We start from the raw sequence: 20,265 nt of genomic DNA on the forward strand, positions 1-20,265 counted from the left end.
GCAACAGAAATCACCAAGGCAGCCCCTAAGGTCACGCCAGTCTGGGGAGGCGGGATTCATGTACAGCTTCTGCAGGGCCAGCAGAATCCCAGAGTTCCACCCAGGCACTGAGTGTAGCCTGCCCTGCGCTTCTGAACAGAGCTGTTCTGGAACAATGGGAGTAGTCAGCACATTCATCTGGTGTCAAACAAAGCCTGGCTGTGTCACCCTCTTTCCCTGTGCCCTCCTCCGAGAAGTAACCAGCGCTTTGGGAAGAGAAACAGGAAATGTCATATCAGGATAGTTCGTACTAGATGTCTTGAACCAAATGATCTCATAGAGACTTTTTAAATTAACTACTGTAAAAGTATACTTTAAAACTTTCAAGATTTTTAATTGCATTTTTATTTCCTGTGTGTGTGTGTACTCATAAGCACACAAGCGTGCATGCACATGTTCAGTGCTATAGCACACATGTGGAGGTCAAAGGACAAGCTGCAGGAGCTGGTTCTCTCTTTTTACTATATGGGTTTCGGGTCATTGGGCCATCAGACTTGGTGGCAGCTGCTATTCCTCTACGGAACCATCTCACTAACTGTAGGGCCCCGGTCTACCCTTGTTCCTGGGGTGCATCTTGAGGACAGATTCTGGTTAGCTAGCTAAGCATTCTGTTTGTTCCTGTGCTCCCCCTGCCCCCACCTGGTGATTAGCTGTAGGGCATTGTTGACTCCATCTTTGGCATGGTAATTTCCCACCTGCCTGGGCGGAAATCCTGGTGCAGCAGCTAGGTATATAAGGATTTCCCCAAGGTTGAGTAAATGGCATTCCGCTGATCTCCTTTCAAATGACCCAGGTCTCTTTGTGTGTTCTTTCAATCTCCAGGCCCTTGCCCGACTTGCGTATGGTACAGTGGCGCGCAAACTGTACCAAGGGTGTAACACAAAATCGGGTGTTACAACTAACCCTAATTGAAAGTTTTTTTAAGTAAAGAAGCAGAAGAAAAAATAAAATTACCTATTTCTATCACCTAAAAAAACCTTTTTATCAGTATCGTGTATGTACTTGTCCTTTTCTTTTTTCTTTTTGTCTTTTGAGACAGGGTTTCTCTGTAGCTTTGGTGCCTGTCCTGGAACTCACTCTTGTTAGAGACTGGCCTTGAACTCACAGGGATCTGACTGCCTCTGCCTCCCAAGGTCCAGGACTAAAAGCATGTGTCACCACCACCCAGCTGTACGAGTCCTTTTCTATGTAGTAACAATGTAACATTTTTAAATAGCAAAACTAGGTTCTACAGTACTTGCTGCTTAATAATAACATACTTTCTTTTTTTTTTTTTTTTTTTTTTTTTGGTTTTTCAAGACAGGGTTTCTCTGTGGTTTTGGAGCCTGTCCTGAAACTAGCTCTTGTAGACCAGGCTGGTCTCGAACTCCCAGAGATCCGCCTGCCTCTGCCTCCCAAGTGCTGGGATTAAAGGCGTGCACCACCACCGCCCGGCAATAATATACTTTCTTTTTTTTTTTTAATATTTATTTATTTATTACATATACAATATTCTGTCTGTGTGTATGTCTGCAGGCCAGAAGAGGGCACCAGACATCATTACAGATGGTTGTGAGCCACCATGTGGTTGCTGGGAATTGAAATCAGGACCTTTGGAAGAACAGGCAATGCTCTTAACCATTGAGCCATCTCTCCAGCCCTAACATACTTTCTTTTTTTTTTTTTTTTGGTTTTTCGAGACAGGGTTTCTCTGTAGCTTTGGAGCCCGTCCTGGAACTCCCTTTGTAGACCAGGCTGGCCTCGAACTCCCAGAGATCCGCCTGCCTCTGCCTCCCGAGTGCTGGGATTAAAGGCGCTAACATACTTTCTTGATGTATGATTTGTATCCAGAAAAATGCCCAGAGCCTCAACTATCAGCTCACTAGATTTTTATTCATTGATTTTTGGGGGTGGGGTGGGGGGAGCTTGAGTATTTTGTAGTATAATCTTAAGATTTATTGTGTGTGTGATGTGTGTTGGTGCCCACAAAAACCAGCTCCCCCTAGGTCTACAGCCACAGGCAGTTGTGAGCTGAGCAACACGTGATGTTGTGAGCTGAACCTGGGTCCTCTCTCCAGCCCTTTGTGGTTTTGTTTGTTTTTTAATTAATTAGTTTCACCCAGGGTCTATCTCAGTTACTTAGTCACTGTGAACAAAACGCCTGACACAGAAAGTCTAAGATAGGAGCAGCTTCTTGGGGCTGAGAAGGCACAGTGACTCTATGGGGGAGAAGAGCATGCTGTGAAAGGCCCAGGAACTCATGAACCAGAAGCAGAGGAAGGAGCCCAGAAACCAAAACAAGTGCAACCTGGCCATCGGGACCTATTTCTGCAATGAGACCTTCCCAAACAGCACCGCCATGGGGGACTACGTGTTCAAACTTAGGGAGCCCAAGAGGGACAATGTGGATTCGAAACCTACCAAAGTCTCACTGTGTTGCCTGGGTTGGTCTCCAATTCCTCTGTTCAAGAAATTCTTCTACCACAGACATGCCCCACACGTGGCTGTTCATACTTTTTAATGGCTGCTTAGTGTTCCATTGTCAAACTATACTAAATATATTTAATCCAGCCTCTGGTGGTAGATATTAATTTATCTGCCAGTTAAGTCTAGTTAGGAAAAGATTTATTAGGCGTTCTTTATGAGCCGGGCATCAAACAAACAACAACAAAATTTAGTAACTAAAAGCAGAACCATAGTTTTACAAATAAATAAATAAACTAATAAAACCACTTAGGGGGCTAGAGAGATGGCTCAGAGGTTAAGAGCATTGCCTGCTCTTCCAAGGGTCCTGAGTTCAATCCCCAGCAACCACATGGTGGCTCACAACCATCTGTAATGAGGTCTGGTGCCCTCTTCTGGCCTGCAGGCATACACAGACAGAATATTGTATACATAATAAATAAATAAATAAATAAATAAATAAATAAATAAATAAATAAATAAATAAAATACCACTTAGGTTTTCTTGCTCCAGAGTCCTTGGGTCAGCTGAGTAATTCTGCTGATAGACCTCCACACAATTCAACTAAACTACTTGTAATGTAAGGAGGGGGGAAGTAAAAGAAGTGAGTATCAGTGTGTTCTTTCAAAAATACGCTAAGGAATGGGGAAATTGAAGGTAGCATAAAAGAGGGGTGGCTGGCACACACACCCCTCAAAGGGAGGAATTTTTAAAGGAAAATCACACCATACTCCTATGTCATAGCTAAGAAGCCTGGGTGGACAGGAGCCGTGGGTGGGGGAGGCGATGGAGGAGGAGTTGGGATAGTGTGGGGTACGCAGGATATTGCCGTGATTACTGGCTCCCAGTGATGCAGAAAAACCACTCACAGACCGTAGGCATCTGGTGTCATTGGTACATGTTCACAGTTGTGCTGGCAGAAAATAGGCGTTAGGTGATATAAATCAATCGTTTAAGCCATTTCAGAACATGACAATAGGCATACGTTACCTGGTGCTTGCACTGCCATTACTTCAGGGCTTAGGAGGAGCCGTGCACACTTATTTCCGTAACCCAGAGTTCATTACCATAAATTCTGCCCTCACGGATGCTCCCGTGAAACAGGGAGATTAATCTCTTGAGCCTCGTGATTAGTCAAGGGTCTTGAAAACGGAGCGAAAGAAGAGAAGGCGTAAGTGTGGCCTTGCTGCTGAATACTTGCTAGGCAATCATCTAGATTTGTGAGCTCTGTCTGCTTGAGCTAAACCTTCTTGAGAAGCCTTGCTGTTTGTTCTTAATCACCCGAAACAATTACAATTAGTATGCTCTCAACACTGGGTAATTAAATTCTAAGCAAACATATATATGATAAAAACTGCTGTTCAAGCAGTTTGACCACAGGTCCACTCCAGTCAGTGATGAAGCACGCATGTTCTTTATGTTTGCTCTGCTGTCATCTGACTGCTAGGAGGTTGCCATGGTGATCCTTTCCCAATACTTTTTGTTATTTTGGGGGGAAGCTGCAAGGCAATGGTTTGGTAACAATCTCTCTCAGATTTTGCTCACACACCATTGAAGGCCAGTGTGTCATTCCTCTCGTTAAAAATGCGCAAGCTGGAAAGGTTAGAGATAACCTGGGCTGAGGCCATGGAAATTTATTTAACTTGCACCAAACGACTTGAAGATGCTCTCTTTTTGTTGTCAATCGTTGAAGATTGCCATCCCAAGGGACGGTGAAACTTCTGGATTCAGTGTGCCTGGAACGTGCGTTGGAACATGTGAAAGCATGAGTCGTTTGCTGAGAAGAGCTGGTGACATTTCTTGAGCACCTATCAGGGGACAGGCAATGGCTGAGCATGTTCTAAGCCATTAAATCCACACAACCACCTAAAATATTATCAGTTTGTGGTTTCAGTTAGCTAGAGATCCAGCCAGGTTCGGCTCACAACTCCGGTCTCTACCCCTTGAAGGCCACACCACTCGTGTCTCTGGAATCTTTCAGGTGAGGTGAGCACATTCCTTCTCCTTCTCCTGGAAGAGCTTGCAGTTAAGATTCATGGGTCCTCTCCCTGTATCAAATTCCTTAGTTATATTCTATGTAAAACCTAGAAAGGACTCTGAAGCAATCCAAGGGCTGACCATGTTGCAAATTAAGACATCTGTGTTCTCTTCACATGTGAAGACTCATAGGGCAATCATGGGCAGAAGAGCTGGATGCAGTGTTCCAGTCTTTCTCGTCATGTTGGGCAAGTCACTTACCATCCCACCTGGTTTCTTTCTCCATGAAAAGGAAACGATAGAACTCACGCTTGCTATGCTAACTTGTCTTCGTTTGCTGTGATAAATACCATGACCAAAATCAACTTGGAGAAGAGTTTAATTTCAGCTTGCACTTCCTGACCACAGCCCATTACCTAAGGAATTCAAGGCAGGAATTCAAGCAGGAACTAAAGAAGATGCCGTGGAGGAACAATGTTTACTATCTCATTTACTGGAGCCATGCTCGGCTAGCTTTCTTATACAGCTCAGACCCACCTGCTTAGCAATGGTGCCGCCCACAGAGGAGAGTGTCCTCCCATGTCAATCATCAGTCAAGACAGTTTCTTATAGACACAGCCACAGGTCAATCTGATCAAGATTGTAGCCGCCTCGACGGGTTACTCTGTCTAGGGTTTGTAACCCGCCTGGCTGGCCAGTTATTCCAGGGTCACGGAGAGGCACCACCTGAAAGGCAAGGGCTGATGAGAGAAAGGAGGCTCTGCTTATGTTGTCAAAGCCTCAGTTTATTAGGGTCATGGTTACAGCTTATATAGCCCCTGGATGGGGAGCTTGGGGGGCTGGGGCATGGGGTCTTGCTACGTGGTCCACGCTCATCACGCCCGTCACGCCCGTCACGTAGTCCGAGAGGTTACGATGAGTCAGGTCACGATTCCTTGGTCGGGAAGTCACAAGGTGACACACCTAGTTGCCTAGATAGTTTGGAATGTAAGGCAGGTTCCCTTAACAGAGGCTCTCTATTAACAGTTAATTTGGGTGTGAGATAGGGTGTGAGATAGGCTTGCTCAATAAGACTATTCTCAATACAATTGGAAAGTGAAGCCCTCTGCAAAAGCTCCTCGCAGCGGTGCTTCCTGTAAATTTTGGGGGGACACGGCTCCTGACACAAGATAATATTGAGATTTCTTGGCAGGTGACTGTTGGATGTGTCAAGTTTACAATAAAAACTAACCAACACTTGTCCAAAGGTCAGAAATAGGTCAGTTAACTGTCACTGCCAACTGTTGCTTTTTTCAGACCTTATAATATATCTAAGGCCGTGGTTCTCAACCTGTGGGTCAAAATCCCTTTGCGGGGTCGAATGACCCTTTCACGGGGTCACATGTCAGATACCCTGCATATCAGATATTTACATTATAATTCAAACAGTAGCAAAATTACAGTTATGAAGTAGCATGAAAATAATTTTATGGTTGGGGATCATCACAACATGAGGAGCTGTATTAAAGGATCACAATATTAGGAAGGTTGAGAGTCACTAATCCAAGGTATATCAAATTGTGCTCTAAACCCCAAATTACGGGCCCAAAACTACCCTTTTAGAATGACTGAAGTAGAGGCTGGAGTAACGGCTCAGTGGTAAAGTATATTGTCTGCTGTTCCAGGGGACTCAGGCTCAATCCTCAGCACCCACATGACGGATCCCAACTGTCCCAGGAGTGCTACACACACACACACACACATGCACCCATACATGTAAAATTTAAAAAAAAAAAAACTGAAAATGACAGGTATGTCTTTTGACAATATTTACCCAGCAAGAAGTTGATGTTGCTCTTGGACTTCTCATCTTTTGAGTTACCACCTCAGAACACATTTTAGCAGTTGCTCCAGGTGACTCTTCCCCACTAACCATTCCCAAATCTCGTGACCGCTGCTCTGGTCTTCAGTCATTTGGGATTCAATCCTTTTTACTTAGCTACATGACCAGTTCTCCAAATAACTGGGCTCAGAGCATCGTTCAATTTCTTTTCTGCCTTTCTCCATCTCTGTTTAACTCCAACCAATGACTCCCATTTCCAAGCTCAGCTCAACTGCCCCACCCCTAAGATCTGCACGATCCTTCCTATGCCTTTCCATTCCCTTTTTCCAAGCTCCGTAGACGGTTCTTGGCTAGCCTAACCCCCTCATAGTCTCCTTTGCTCTGCTGCTTCTGTGTTCCCTTGTCATTCTTACTAGATTATAAGCACCTTTAGAACAAGATCCAGGGCTCCCCCTTGCCTCATGATAGTAGCAGGCAGCTGTGAGGGTTCCAGCCATTGCTTCAGCCTCACTGCCAAGACTGTCTCTGCTGCCTTCTAAATCTTGACCTCAGGCAACTTACCTCCATTTTTAAATCTATGCTCACTCACCTGTACCTAGTATATAGATAGCTTGTGAAAATCAAATGAAGCATTCCATGTAAAGTGCTTAACAAACACTTGCCATACTTCAGGTGCGTGGTGGAGATTAGATATTGCCATGCTTACAGTCAAGTGTTTTCACTGGCTGACTTAATGAGTTTTTATTGGGTATTATGTTCGCCTGCTTGGGCTGCCATATGAAAACACCATAGACTAGCTGGTGGAAGACAACATCCTGAGATAGCTGTTCTGGAGGCTGGGGTCTGGAAGGCAGCAAGGCTGATGCCTAGTGAGGAGCCTCTTCGTGGCTTGCACATGGCTGCCTTCCTGCTGTGTCCTTGCTTGGTGGAGAAAACACTCTCTTGCTCTCTCTCTGTTGCTCCTCCACCACTTTCTGTTCATCATAGTCTTCCTCTTAGTCTTCCTTCCTCTGCCACTAATCCAGTATTAGAGCCTTGCCCATCTTCATGACCCATGCAGTCCTCAAGCCTTATCTCCAAACCCTTCCACTTGAGAGCTGGGTCTTCAGCAGATGCATTTCAAGGAGACAGAATTCAGTCCATTGAAAGGACCTGCGCGCTAAGTGAAACAGTCTAGGCACATAGCAATGAACAAGACAGACAAAAGTCCCTGTTTACATCCCTTCTCCTGGAAAAAAAAGTAAGTTGGTATTTATAGACACAATTGTGCCCCCCAATTCCATAGTGTATGGTTTGTTTTTTGTTTGTTTTTGTTTTTCGAGACAGGCTTTCTCTGTAGCTTTGGAGCCTGTCCTGGAACTAGCTCTTGTAGACCAGGCTGGCCTTGAACTCACAGAGATCTGCCTGTCTCTGCCTCCCGAGTGCTGGGATTAAAGGTGTGCACCACCACTGCCCGGCCATAGTGTATGTTTATAACCTGTGACAATATCACATTACAGTGGCAAAGGGGAATTCAGTTGCAGATGGAACTGAGTTTGCTAAACAGCTGACCTTCCCATGAAGAGAGAAACCTGGCTGGACCATGTTTCATCATACAAGATTATATATATATTTTTTTTTTAAAAAAAGATTTATTATGAATGTTCATGCATGTGTGCCTGCATGAGTTTATGTGCACTGTGCACGTGCAGGGGCCTGTGTGGTCAGAAGGGGGCTGGGTCTGATCTGCTGAAACTGGAGTTATGGGTGATTGTGAGCTGCTGGTAGTGGGTACTGGGAATCAAATTCCAGTCCTCTGGAAGAGTAGCAACTACTGAGCCGTCTCTCCAACCCTGCTCATGCTGTTTTTAGCCTTTAAGTTTCTGGCTTATTTTCTCCATAGAAAATTAACATGAGGAGGGAACAAAGTGTGTCCGATGGCAATTCATTATACGGAGAAAACTGGGGCAGGGCGTGTGGGTAGAGAATGGAAGGCCTCAGGGTAAAGCACCAGAGGGAAAAGGTCGTCTCTGGGCCGTGATGTGACTAGGGAATTGAGAAGACTATTCCAGGCAGAGCGCTTAGCAAGTACTAAGGCCCTGTGGCTGGAGCTTCCCAAACATTTGTGTGAGCCTAGAAAGGCATCACACAGAGAGAGAGACGTTTGTGATGGAGAGGCTAGTCAGAGTGAGAGGTGGAACTATTATGTGTATATAATAAATGTGTGTATATATGATATTATATATAGTATATACACATATTTCCACATTTATATGAATATGTATATATATATGTGTGTATATGTATGTAAGATATATATATATATATGTGTGTGTGTGTGTAGTAGGAATTATGGAACACAATACCTAGTCAAGTCATTTGATACTACCCAATCAGTATGCATTAAGATGTTTTATAAGAGAATAAAGGCATATAAACAAATTCACTTTATTTTTTCTCAGAAAGTCAGCTCATGTTTGAAGACATCTATCCTGAACTAAGAATACTTTTTAATAGCTGGTTTACTCCTAACGACCACCTTGCGAGGTAGGCATGACTTCCAAGCATTTCTTTTTCAACCATTTAAAGCAGTTTCTAAGGTGTGTCAGGCAGTCCAAGTCATTTTACAACAGTCAAGACATTTTGGAGAATATTAAATCCTTTGGTCCTTTCTGGGTGCCTTCAAAAAAGTTTTTGTGGACTTTACTTAGGGTTTCTGTTGATGTAATAAAAAGCAGGACCAAAAGCAGCTTAGAGAGGAGAGAGTGTATGCAGCTTATGCGTTCTGATCATACTCCGTCATAAAGGGAAGTCAGAACAGGAACTCAAGGCAGTTACCTGGAAACAGGAACTGAAGCAGAAGCCATGGAGGAACGCGGCTTTGGCTCGCCTCTCACGGCTTGCTCTACCTTCTTTGTTAGACACCCCAGGACTACCTGCCTCAAATTGACACCACCCACAGTGGGCTGGGCCCTTCCACGTCAATCGTCAATCATTAATCAAGAAAATGCTGGCCAGACTTACCAATAAGCTATCTTATGGAGGTTTTTTCTCTATTAAGATTCCCTCTTCCTAGGTTCGTGTCAAGTTGACAAAGTCCAACCAGGAAAACATAATTTCTAGTCTGGCATCTTTCTACCTACACTGGCCAGCGTATCAAAGTAGAGAGACTTAGACTGCACATTGTCTCGGGTTCTTGTGGAGATAGAGGATCCAAACGGCAGCAACACTCCGCTTGCGCCCACGAAGCTGCCTTTCCAGAGGAGGCCGCCAGGGGACGCCGCTCTGCGCCGATGAACTTCAGTGGCGCCCTGGCGGGCTGCGCGGCGCGCTTGGTGCATGTGGGGGCCGCAGCAGAGCGGCGGCGGCTGCGTCTGGAGTCGCGCGTGCTGGTCAGAAAACCCCTCGCGTGGATCTGCCAAGTGTCGCTGCTCCGGCCGGAGGAGCTCACTCTTTTTCTCCCGCTCCAGCTGCAGCTACCCGCGCGAAGGAAGACAGTAGGGCCCTAGGCTGAAGGTTAAAACCTCACGGTAAGTAACCCTTCCAAGAGCGGGCAGGCGTCTCAGTTCCGCAGCTTCCCGCTCCGGATTGTACCCAGGAGGACCGAGGTGCGGGGCACACCTCAGGCGGATCAACCGCGCGGACGCGGGTCCTCAACCCCCGTCCGCGAGCTTCCGGGGTTGGAGTCTGGTTTAGACCGGTGCGGGCTCCTTGGCTTCTCTATGCCTCCGGGTACGCACTTCCCGGGCTGGAACATGAGTCCAATTCCTAACCAGGGATCCTGGGCTTTGATTTAAAACGCCCACTCCACCCCCTTTCCGGGTGCAGATCTCACCCCGAACCCTTTCTGAATCCCAGATTCGGGTAGAGTGCGCGTTGGCCTGAGGCGGTGGGGAGAGAAACTTTTTACGAAAGTGCATCTGTGCAGGGGGGACGCGGAGCAGCGTGGGGCTGCGTGGGGCTACAGTTCACCGTCTGGGGTTGTCCCCAGGCTACTGATGTCTCGTGAAGGGAGGGTCTTTAAGAACAAATAAATCTTGCTCAACTTTTGGGCCAACAACTGTCAAACATCTGGAATAGCAGCCCCTCCCTTTCCTGCACTAGAGAAGGTGAAAACTAAATCTCTGCTTTGATTTCTCCTCCCCAGCATGGACCCCCAGAGCTGAGTGGTTAGTGGTCAGGAGTGGCTCCCGCCTCCTGGAGCGTGGCAGAGGCGCTAGACCACTTGGGGTCCCTCACAACCCCCTTTGAAACCCCTCTGTAAGTCTTCCTCGCAGAGACGCGGCGACAGAGCCAGTCTCATCTTTCCGGTGAATGGCCTTTTGTTTCTCCGCGGTCTCACTATTGTTGCGCCTCTAACATCTGGTGGGGCTGCAGCGGAGAGGAAAGCCCCTTTGACCGCTCGCGGGCCTTCCTCGCCGGCCTTTGCGCGGACTCGGGGTCAGGGATCCCCGCCGCGGAAGAAGGGGGATCGGGACTGGGCTAGGCCGCCCCACCCGGGGTTTGCGGTTAGAGGGCGGGGGGAAAGTTGTTCCTAACTCCGCCTCTGAGGCTGCTTGTGGCCCAGGGCGCATTTCTTAGATCTTATCCCCAACGAATTCCAGACGGGTGTCGGTCAAGAGAGAGGAAGCAGAGTTCTCGAAAGCCTGGAGATGTGCGAGAGGGTCCAAGGGACTTCCAGTGGCTAGCTAAGCGCGAGTGGATGACCCGTAACAGGGCGTTGGGCGCGGGCAGAGCACCTCATCGGGACGGACAGTTCAGGGGTGGCAGATTCTCCAGGGGCAGGCCCTTGATCACGGATGAGTGGAAACTGAGATAAACTGGGAAGGCTTAAGACGGCCTGGAAATAGTGGTGTCGCGACTAGCTGTGAAATGTTCGTGGACTCCTGACTTTATCTGCGGCTCCAAGTTTAAGTCCCAGATTTCTCTCAGCGATGTAGAGAAAGCAGGCCAGACTACGCAGGACTGATGGCAAAGGCGGCCAGAGCTCTGGTCTGGCCTGAGAGCAGGTGGTTTGGGGTAGGCCCTGGTTCTCCAGAGGGGGCGCCTGTTAGACTGTAGGAGTCGAGTTTCCCTGGAATTAATTAGGTGCTTAGACATAGTGCTGTTAGCGACTGTGGATTATTTATTAAGAAATGTTGATGGGACGCGGAGATGAATGGGATCGAGACGCATAATGTGAAAGACACAGAGAATAAATATAAAGTTTTTTAAAAAGGGAAGGAAGGAAGGAAATCTTAGCAAGAGCAAAGTTGCCTTCCAAAGCCGGCAAGAACCAGAACGGTTTCGAGAGGATGGGCGAGAGCAGGTCTGTTTGTACACACCTGTAGCAACCACGCTTCTTGCCAGCCTTGTAGTTGTCCCGTTACCAGTTTTTCCTGTGGGGTTCTCAACCTTAGACCTTCTAGGAGATGCGATTTTCTGGCTTCTAAGTTTTGACTTCTCTCCAACTCAGAGGAGGAAGAAGGTTTTTAAATGGGACCCCCTGTGACCTATGAACCTGTCCGACGCCCTTGCTCGGAGTGGGGACTCAGCATGTTAAACAAGTGCTCTGTACAGAGCCGCATACACACAGTCCTGGTTCACAGTTCTCGGCCCGGCGCAAGTCTAGTTTGCCCTTTGCTAACTTTCTCTGAGAGATTGTTAACTCAAGAAGAGACTGTGGGGAAATCCCCGCGATTTCTAGATCTTGCCAGTGGGTCCCTGAAAAGAAAACCAGCAAATTTTCTGAAGTGCTTAAAAACTCTCTCTAAACGTTTTATAAAGGTAGGGACCCGCCGCCGGGCGGTGGTGGCGCATGCCTTTAATCCCAGCACTTGGGAGGCAGAGGCAGGCGGATCTCTGTGAGTTCGAGACCAGCCTGGTCTACAAGAGCTAGTTCCAGGATAGGCTCCAAAACCACAGAGAAACCCTGTCTCGAAAAACAAAAAAAACAAAACAAAACAAAAAAAAAAAGTAGGGACCCACAAGGTGAATTTCTCTGAAATTTAACAGGAGCAACAGAGTAAGAAACAGGACCTGCTGAAGACCTGCTTGGGTTCTGTTTGCTCCGGGAGTACCAGAAGGCATGATTAAAGTTAAAGGCAGGACTTGGCCCCACTCTGCCAAGAAGCAAAACCCAGTCATTATACAGGAAAATAAGTGTACTCAGTAATTCTTTAATTTTAGAACCAAAAGACTTCTCCAAAAACTTACTGGAGGAAAAACAGAAAATTCACAGGTGAAAAGTTAAAAACTATGTGTGTCAAGCTCCAGTGAATAGCAGTGTTATCTAATTATTCCCTTGGAATACGTTTCTGGAGACATAGCAGGGCTGGTGCACTTCTTGGGCTGTTGAGGATTGCAATCAATGCCCATAGTAAGCATGTGCCAGTTTATCCTCTCCCCAGCAATGTATAAGAGAAGCTACCCTCTTCTTACCCTCGGGGTTGGCACTGTCTTTCATTTCTGGCCTGTTGATGGGAAGAAATATTTTATCGCTGCCTTCTTGAGCACCTTGTAAATCAAAAGTGAGAGAAAAAAACCTTTTTATATTGTCTGCTAACATTTCTTTATGTTTGTTTGTGTCCTTATACTTTTTGGTGCAATTGATCTCCTTTGATAACATGTACTCCGTGAAAAGAGTGTGGCTCTAACTTCTTTTTTTTTTTTTTTTTTGGTTTTTTGAGACAGGGTTTCTCTGTGGTTTTGGAGCCTGTCCTGGAACTAGCTCTTGTAGACCAGGCTGGTCTCAAACTCACAGAGATCCGCCTGCCTCTGCCTCCCAAGTGCTGGGATTAAAGGCGTGCGCCACCACCGCCCGGCTGGCTCTAACTTCTTTCTGTCCCTCTCTGTCAAACAATCAGTCCTGACTCGCCTCACACAGCTGTGCCTGTTCTCTGCCAATGGACTGCATTCCCAGCCCACTTAGCCAGCTCTCTTCCCTGGCATAGAGCAAACCCAGCCAGGGCAGGGCAGCAGCTATATTTTACTTCAGTAGCTTCTGCCATCTCGGGAGAGCCTTCATAGAGGTCAGACGAAGGCATCAGAGAAATGAATGGAAAATACTGTGTCTGTGTGTTGCTTTGCAGTTGCATGTCCTGCCTCCCTCCCCACTGCCACCATCCAGTCTAAAATGGCATAATTGATGAGCTGTTACACCGAATAGATTGTATTGCTCGTTTTATTGTCTGATTCTTTTGCTGGTAACCTAAATACCATAATCCGCAACTTGTTTTGTCTTTTTTTTTTTTTTTTTTTTTGGTTTTTTGAGACAGGGTTTTTCTGTAGCTTTGGAGCCTGTCCTGGAACAAGCTCTTGTAGACCAGGCTGGCCTCAAACTCACAGAGATCCACCTGCCTCTGCCTCCCGGGTGCTGGGATTAAAGGCATGCACCACTGCCACCCGATACTTGTTTTGTGTTTTTAATTTAACATTTCTTCTCACTTTTCCACTGAAATTTGTCTTTTGTTTTACCGAAGGACTTTCCTTGAGTATACTATCTTGAACTTTGCACTTGGAAGGTCTTGAGTCTGGAGAGTTTAGCAACATGCCTTAACACTTCTGAGCGCATCTGAGCAGTCAGTTTCTGTTTAAATTCTCGCCTGAAGATGAATGATCTAAAATATGGCGGGGGGTGGGGGGAGGAAGAGAAAATTAATTTAGTCAGATGGTGAGTAAAAACAGAAGAGTAAATAGTCTAGGCAATCTGGATACAAAGTAACTTTAAAAAGGTAAAAGTGGTCAAAGTACCAAGTGTTATTGAAATGGCTAATTTACTTAACTGACAGCAAGTAACTTTACAACTAGGGAAATCGAACATGAATGCAAAATTCTCCTATAATGTGACTCTAGATATTCACTCTAGGTGCACGGGTGAAGGAAACCACCCACTAGGAGAGACTGTCACTAATGTCTCCAGCATTTTCTAGGCCTTCCTCTGACCCCTGCTGCAGTTCTGATGATTCGATCAAAGTGTTTTCTCCATGCTAGACAAGTACAGCCTACCACTGAGCTACATCCGCCTTTCCTATACCTTTAAATATAGAAACCAAACAATGTACTCCAGACATGATGCATGTGCTGCATTGGAATCACAGGCTCTCAAGCAGTAAGGAAGAAGTTAATGATCAACTGATTCAACCTTCCAAATTTCACTATGGACTTCCATACTTTTAGAACAACAACTTACCATTCTTTAAACTGGATCATTTCAAAGAAACCAAACTGATAAACGATCTCAACATTTTATTTCCCCTCTAGAAAACAGGTGATATAAGAAAGGAAAGGTTTGAGTCTATAGATTGGGTATAGGCTGTTAACGTGGTGAACGTTCATAGAATAAACAGCCTTGGTAGCCCGAGAGATGGTTTGTCGAAAGGTCACCTTTTCAAACCTCCTCTGCTCAATATCTGCTAACTACTGTCTTGGTAACTTTCTGAGATGGTACTTAGAGGAAAGCCAATAGAAAATGACCAAAGGAAAGTGGAAGAGAGAAGGAAAGGAAACCCTGCTGCTTTCAACCTGGCTTCAGTACTTTCTAAGAAAATTCCTGGTGTCACCCAGGCGCTGATTAACATGGCTAGTGCTGCCTCTTCTTAAAGAGGTGAAGGTGGCTGATGTGCCAAGGTCAAGCCTCAGAGACAGCAAACATTCTGTGGAGGGCCAGTCTGACTGAGGACACAGCCATGTCACACACAGCACAGGTGAGCTTAAGATCAAGCAGGGAACTGTAAAGGGAATTACAATTCTGAAAACATACCCGATTGTATTTTGAGTAGTTTTTTGAAGTTGTAAAATATCATGAAACATCTTCTCATTTCCGCTCCGACGATCTTCCAGGCACACAAACTGTATTTCTTAACCCACAGGAACTTCTTGATTTTGATGAAATACTTGTTCAGTTCCAGGTATACCCTCTGAAGGTGCATCGGTAGGGGGCGTTCTGTCTTACTGTCCTCCTTGTTCTCATCCATGAAGCAGTCCTGCGCTTGCCACATTTGCTCAAAAAGTGCCATCCCGATGTGTTCTAGGTGCTCCCTTAAAACAGGGGAGAAGTACCTATTCTGACTGAAAATATTTAGTGCCTGAATAGATGCAAGATAGAAGACCTCCTTCAGGTCCCGTTCCACATGCTGGATGTGTGGAAGAATTTCTTTAGGAAACGCGAAATCCTGGATATCTTTTAGACATTTTAGAGGAGACTGGATGATGCTTCCCAGAAGTCTCACACTTTTTAAGGTTGCACTGTCCAGGTAAACACAGCACAGAGACTGGACGGGCATGATGAACAGAGCCATAAGGACCACTGGCCATAAACGCTGTGGGCTCATCTCAGCCTTGGTGCCTCAGGATTTTTCTCCCAAAGTAAAAAAATCTATAACACCCAGGATTGATCGTGATGTTTTGCCTACTCTTTCAAGGGCTTTTATACCTGTTTATCTTCAGTGGGAGGAGATTTCTCTCTTAGATTTCCCCAGTCTTTTGCCTCCAGGCATTTTTTTTTTAAGTGAGCAAAGCATTACTACAGGTTCCCAGCTGACCCATCCCAGCCCTGAAGAAGGGTGTAGCTTAGTTGTAGGATGTTTGCTAAACATGTGTAAGACCCCAAGTACAGTTCCCAACACTGGGAGGAAAAATCACTCAACTCATATCAAAGGCATAATGATCCTTCTGAAGAATAGATTTTTGTACCTGACTGTATAGTCAAATTTTTATTTTTGTTGAATTAGTCATTAACCAAATGATTGTGATTTCTGATGACTAGTTCACTAGCATTAACATAATTTAGCTTTTCCCAATCTTGACAAATTAAGCTTTTGTATTTTGATATTTTCTTCCTTCCTTCCTTCCTTCCTTCCTTCCTTCCTTCCTTCCTTCCTTCCTTCCTTCCTTTTTCTTTTTTTTTCTTAATTTTTCAGAATCTCAAACAGGATGACGAGCTGAGTTTGTCAACTTAGCATAGCTTTAGAAAATACAGGATGAGGTTGGCTCAGTTTTCTGTTGACATTAAAAATTAATATTTTACAACTATCCTTTCCTTTTTTTATATTCATCTCTGGGTTGCCTTTCGTATACCTGTATCTTAGCAGTCTCATGATGGGGTGTGTATTTGGGATTTTTTTTTTTTTTTTGCTTCATTAGTTTCTCTGTTGTCATGCAGTTTCTTTTTTATACAGTTTAGATACAGATTTAGATTAGGTATAGTACTTAAAAACTTTCTTCATTCTCTTCCCTTCTTACTTGGTGGTTCTGGAATCTGGAAAGTATTTTGTTTGTTCTGCCTCTTTTTCACCCCTAAGGCATTTGGGTAGGAGGTCACCCATTTCAGCCAGCTAGCTCATACCTATGTTGCTATGACCATGCTATGATGGTAGTCTGTCATCAATGGTGCTTACTTTTTTGAACAAATAATCTTTGGATTATGGTTGAGCAAATGGGTTATCTTCTTTAAAAAAGTAAAAGAGTGTGACTTAAAAACACCCTAGCTTATTTTCTTATTTAAAAAAAAAAAGGAAAGGAAATTGATGAGTTTTCTATTGAAATGGAAAGGAACTACAATTCCATAGCAATAGCAGATTGTGATTGAAATTCTGGCTTAAGATTTCTTCTTAATCATTTGATTGCACAAAACCTAATTGTGGATGACTTTTTTTTTAAACTTGGTTTTTATGGACTGGCTTCTTGAAAGCAGGAAATATTGCAGATGTTCCTCTCTGTACTCTCTCTATAGAAATTCTACTTTCACAGACAGTTTCTCTGCATGGCTGATTGCCAAAAACAAAATTAGGAAAGGGGGCTCTTTTATATAAGATTATACATTGATTTTAATCATTTGATTGTCACAGGGGACAAAATGGTGACACTGATCAAAACCTGCACTGTCTTTGACTCAATAATCGTTTTCTCTTAATTTCTCCACCCTCTTGCCCAATCTTGTAGCTTTTTACACAGAAACACGTTTGTGCATATCTACAAACATCTGGGATCACAAGTGCACAGTGTCAATAAAGTGCAAAGCACCTCTGAGGGACCCTGCTTTCTTACACAGCTCCTCTAATTTCCACCTAAAACATCTAGTTCAAGCAGCTCCAAGTAGGGCTGCCTATCATTTGGGGCTTTTGCAAGGCCTTGCCTTCCTTAATTATCAGTTTTTGAAGTAAACGGTTGTATAAGTGTTGATCTCTAATTTAAAATCTTCCTCTCCAAGCTCTCCAGTTCTATGGACTATGGTGCTCACATACTTCATGTTATGTGTGTATGGTGCTCATCTACTTCAGTTATGTGTGTATGGTGCTCGGTGTACTTTGCACTTGTTCAGCTTGCTCAGGACACTTCAGCTGCCGTGCAGCTGCCTTGCTGCGGTAAGACATTTCTTCCCATAGGTGAAGAAGATTCTAACAGATGGGGAAGTTCTTTGTGGTTTCCCCCCACCCCCACTATGAGTAGCTTCGTTATTTTTAAGCTCTCTCTCTCAAGTCCTCTCCCTTTTCTGCCATTCATCTTGTATCCTTATTTATCCAGAACTTCATTTGAAGGGTTTGGCTCATGTGACTCATGACCCAGGTTCTGTAGGAGGAGGAATACAGTGTACTTACTACCTGATGTCAAAGAACTTACAGTTACAGGCATGTACTTGTGGGTGGACCTCATTCTCTGGGTGCTTTTAAATGTCAATCTGTGCTAATATTGATAGTGCTCATGACAAAGAGGAGAGGTGGTTGGCATGCCTTGTGCCCTCCTCTCTCTGGTCATCGGGTTTGCCTGATTTAGCAAATAAACCTGCTATATTTATATAGCAATATAAAAAATATATCTTGGAATTATACCTGCAATATTTCAGACATGTCGGCAGGAAGAGAAAACCCTTTCTTCCACTGAACTAAGATCCAAATTTAGTTTGCTCTCTCTCTTTTATCTGGCAACCTTACTGTCCAGGAGAGCTCCCATTGATCTCTGAGGGAGCTCAGGGAGGCCGCTCCTCCTTCATGAACCCTCTCCTCTGCCTTCTCCCTGTCTCTTGAGAGCTGCACTTAGCTTTGTTTCTCAATGCTGGCATCACTTGTGCACAGATGGAAACAACCTTACTTGCTCCAAAAAGGACACACTCACAATTAATTGCTAATTGCCCTGATAGGAAACATTATTGGGTCATCAGTCCCTTGTTGAGGCCATCTGACTACACCTCAGAGCCTGAACACGGCAAAGGCTATTGAGGAAACATTGGTTTCCTATCTCTGTCCCCTCTGTCATCAGCAGGATGTGCATTGACGTGCCAATGCTGCGCCCACGATGCTTGTCTTTATTTCCTAGCATGCTCTGAAGTCGTTTTGTATGGGGCGCTGTTTTCACCAAAGGGAACACCATGGTTATCTTGTTATCAGCTCGACTCCGTGAAGTCCCTTCCGATTATAATAAGGCTAACACTAATGAGCAAGATGGAATGTGTTTGACCAAATGGAGAAATAAGACATTTCAGGGGAGACAAGCTAGTTTGGGTTTACCGTAGGGCCACATGGCCTGTGAAGATTTATTGCTTCCTATGAAAGAACAAGTTTCCAGACTCGGTAACTTATTGATCATCCTTGTTACTCAGGGGCTGAGCATGAGTGTATTCCAGTTGTTTTGGAGTAATTAAACCTTAAGGCAGTATGCTTCCTTACACTAAGGCCTGACTGTATGGCGGCGTTTATTCAGAGCGACTCCGTGAACTTTGCTGGATCATTCCCACTGCCTCCCTTCCTCGTCAGCCCCTCGCAGGATCCTCTGTCCCTTCCTTGATTTTGCTGCTCTTCACTTGCACCCTTTGAAAGGGGTCAATGACTACTATACCAATCACAATATTGACACATTATGAGATTCAATCCCTTTGGGAAGAGTGAGACCAGGAAGCACCTCTCTGCTTGGCTTCTCATCATGCTCCCCCTTCCCCGGGACATGGTAGTTATCAGTCTGCTCCATGGCCTTGGCTGTCTTTCTCCTGTCTGAACTCAGGTTTATGATGGCAGCTGCAGCAGCTGTTGCTTGGTTGCTGCCTTTTGAATGGCCTGCGGGAACCCCAGAAATTGAGAGATCCGGACCACCTCCGCAGGTGGGGCTAGGAGACCCTCTGCTTCTTAAATCGCTACAACAGGGTTATCAAAATTGGGAGGGCATTGACACTTCATCTCTAGAACTACCTGGTGTCATCTGCAGGTAATGGTTTTAAAACAGAGATTGAAATTTCTTCTTGAAGATGAAGCCCAGAACAAATAGTTCAATGATGGGGACATTAGGCATTGATTTCCTTTCTGTTTAGGGAGAAGGAGGATGAGACGGGTACTATGGGTGTTTGAGGAATGAGAGACGGCAGCCAAAGTGTCATTTCTATTTTTGATGCTCCTTCTTTGAATTGCCCAAGGCGAGTTAAGTCATAGACACTTTGGTAACTCCAGCGATATCTTGGGTTCAGATTTTTTGGTTGATTCATGTCTTCCCCCTCCAGACTAGAGATGTGACTTACACAGTTTTGTAATCACAATACCAACTGTTTGTTGAATAAGAAGGACCATGGGTTTTCCTGTGTTTCTCAAGTCTGGTTAGACATTCACTTGTATGAGCAAAAGAAAGACCCTTCCTCCACTCCACCGAGCCTTTGCATCAATGTTCTCAGTAGCTATTACTGGTCACAGCATTCCTTGGAAGGCTCTTTAGACTTGTCAACACCAGTTCTCTTGTGCACCGCTGATGAAGACAATGCACCGTTATAACTTCCTGCACAAGAGTGATCTTGCCAGTGACCCTTGGCAAAAGAAATTTACAGTGGTTGAGTAAATGTATAAGAAAATAAATAGGCACCATTAATAAAGTTGACGTTGGATCGGGCATTGTCAGGATAGCCTCCCTCTACTTCCTCCTTGCCCTGTTGTCTTCTCTGGGGGTGCCCTGGGTGGCACCTACCAGGACAACCTTTCCCTTCCCACAGTGGGTCCCTTGAATGAGGATGTACATCTGAGTGTGCCGGGAGTTGAGGAGAAATGCCGCAGGT

The 20,265-nt window shown here is 45.1% G+C and overlaps 2 protein-coding genes across 3 annotated transcripts in view; one reads left to right on the forward strand and one right to left on the reverse strand.

Annotated features, from left to right (window-relative positions):
* Positions 1-9,606: 9,606 nt before the first annotated feature.
* The window catches only part of Mob3b (MOB kinase activator 3B), a 168,218-nt gene continuing 157,559 nt past the window's right edge, over positions 9,607-20,265 (forward strand). For both annotated transcript variants that reach the window (XM_057790925.1, XM_057790927.1), the window contains exon 1: positions 9,607-9,790. The gene's annotated coding sequence lies outside the window, so the exon portion shown is untranslated. The remainder of the gene's footprint in view (positions 9,791-20,265) is intronic.
* Ifnk (interferon kappa) lies at positions 11,216-15,571 on the reverse strand. Its single transcript, XM_057791196.1, has 3 exons — positions 15,001-15,571; positions 12,681-12,755; positions 11,216-11,334 (listed from the first exon to the last, which is right to left on the reverse strand). The coding sequence occupies exons 1-3, from the start codon at positions 15,569-15,571 to the stop codon at positions 11,216-11,218; spliced, it is 765 nt and encodes a 254-aa protein (XP_057647179.1).

Source organism: Chionomys nivalis, chromosome 16, assembly GCF_950005125.1.
Source record: "Chionomys nivalis chromosome 16, mChiNiv1.1, whole genome shotgun sequence".
NCBI classification, from domain to species: domain Eukaryota; kingdom Metazoa; phylum Chordata; class Mammalia; order Rodentia; family Cricetidae; genus Chionomys; species Chionomys nivalis.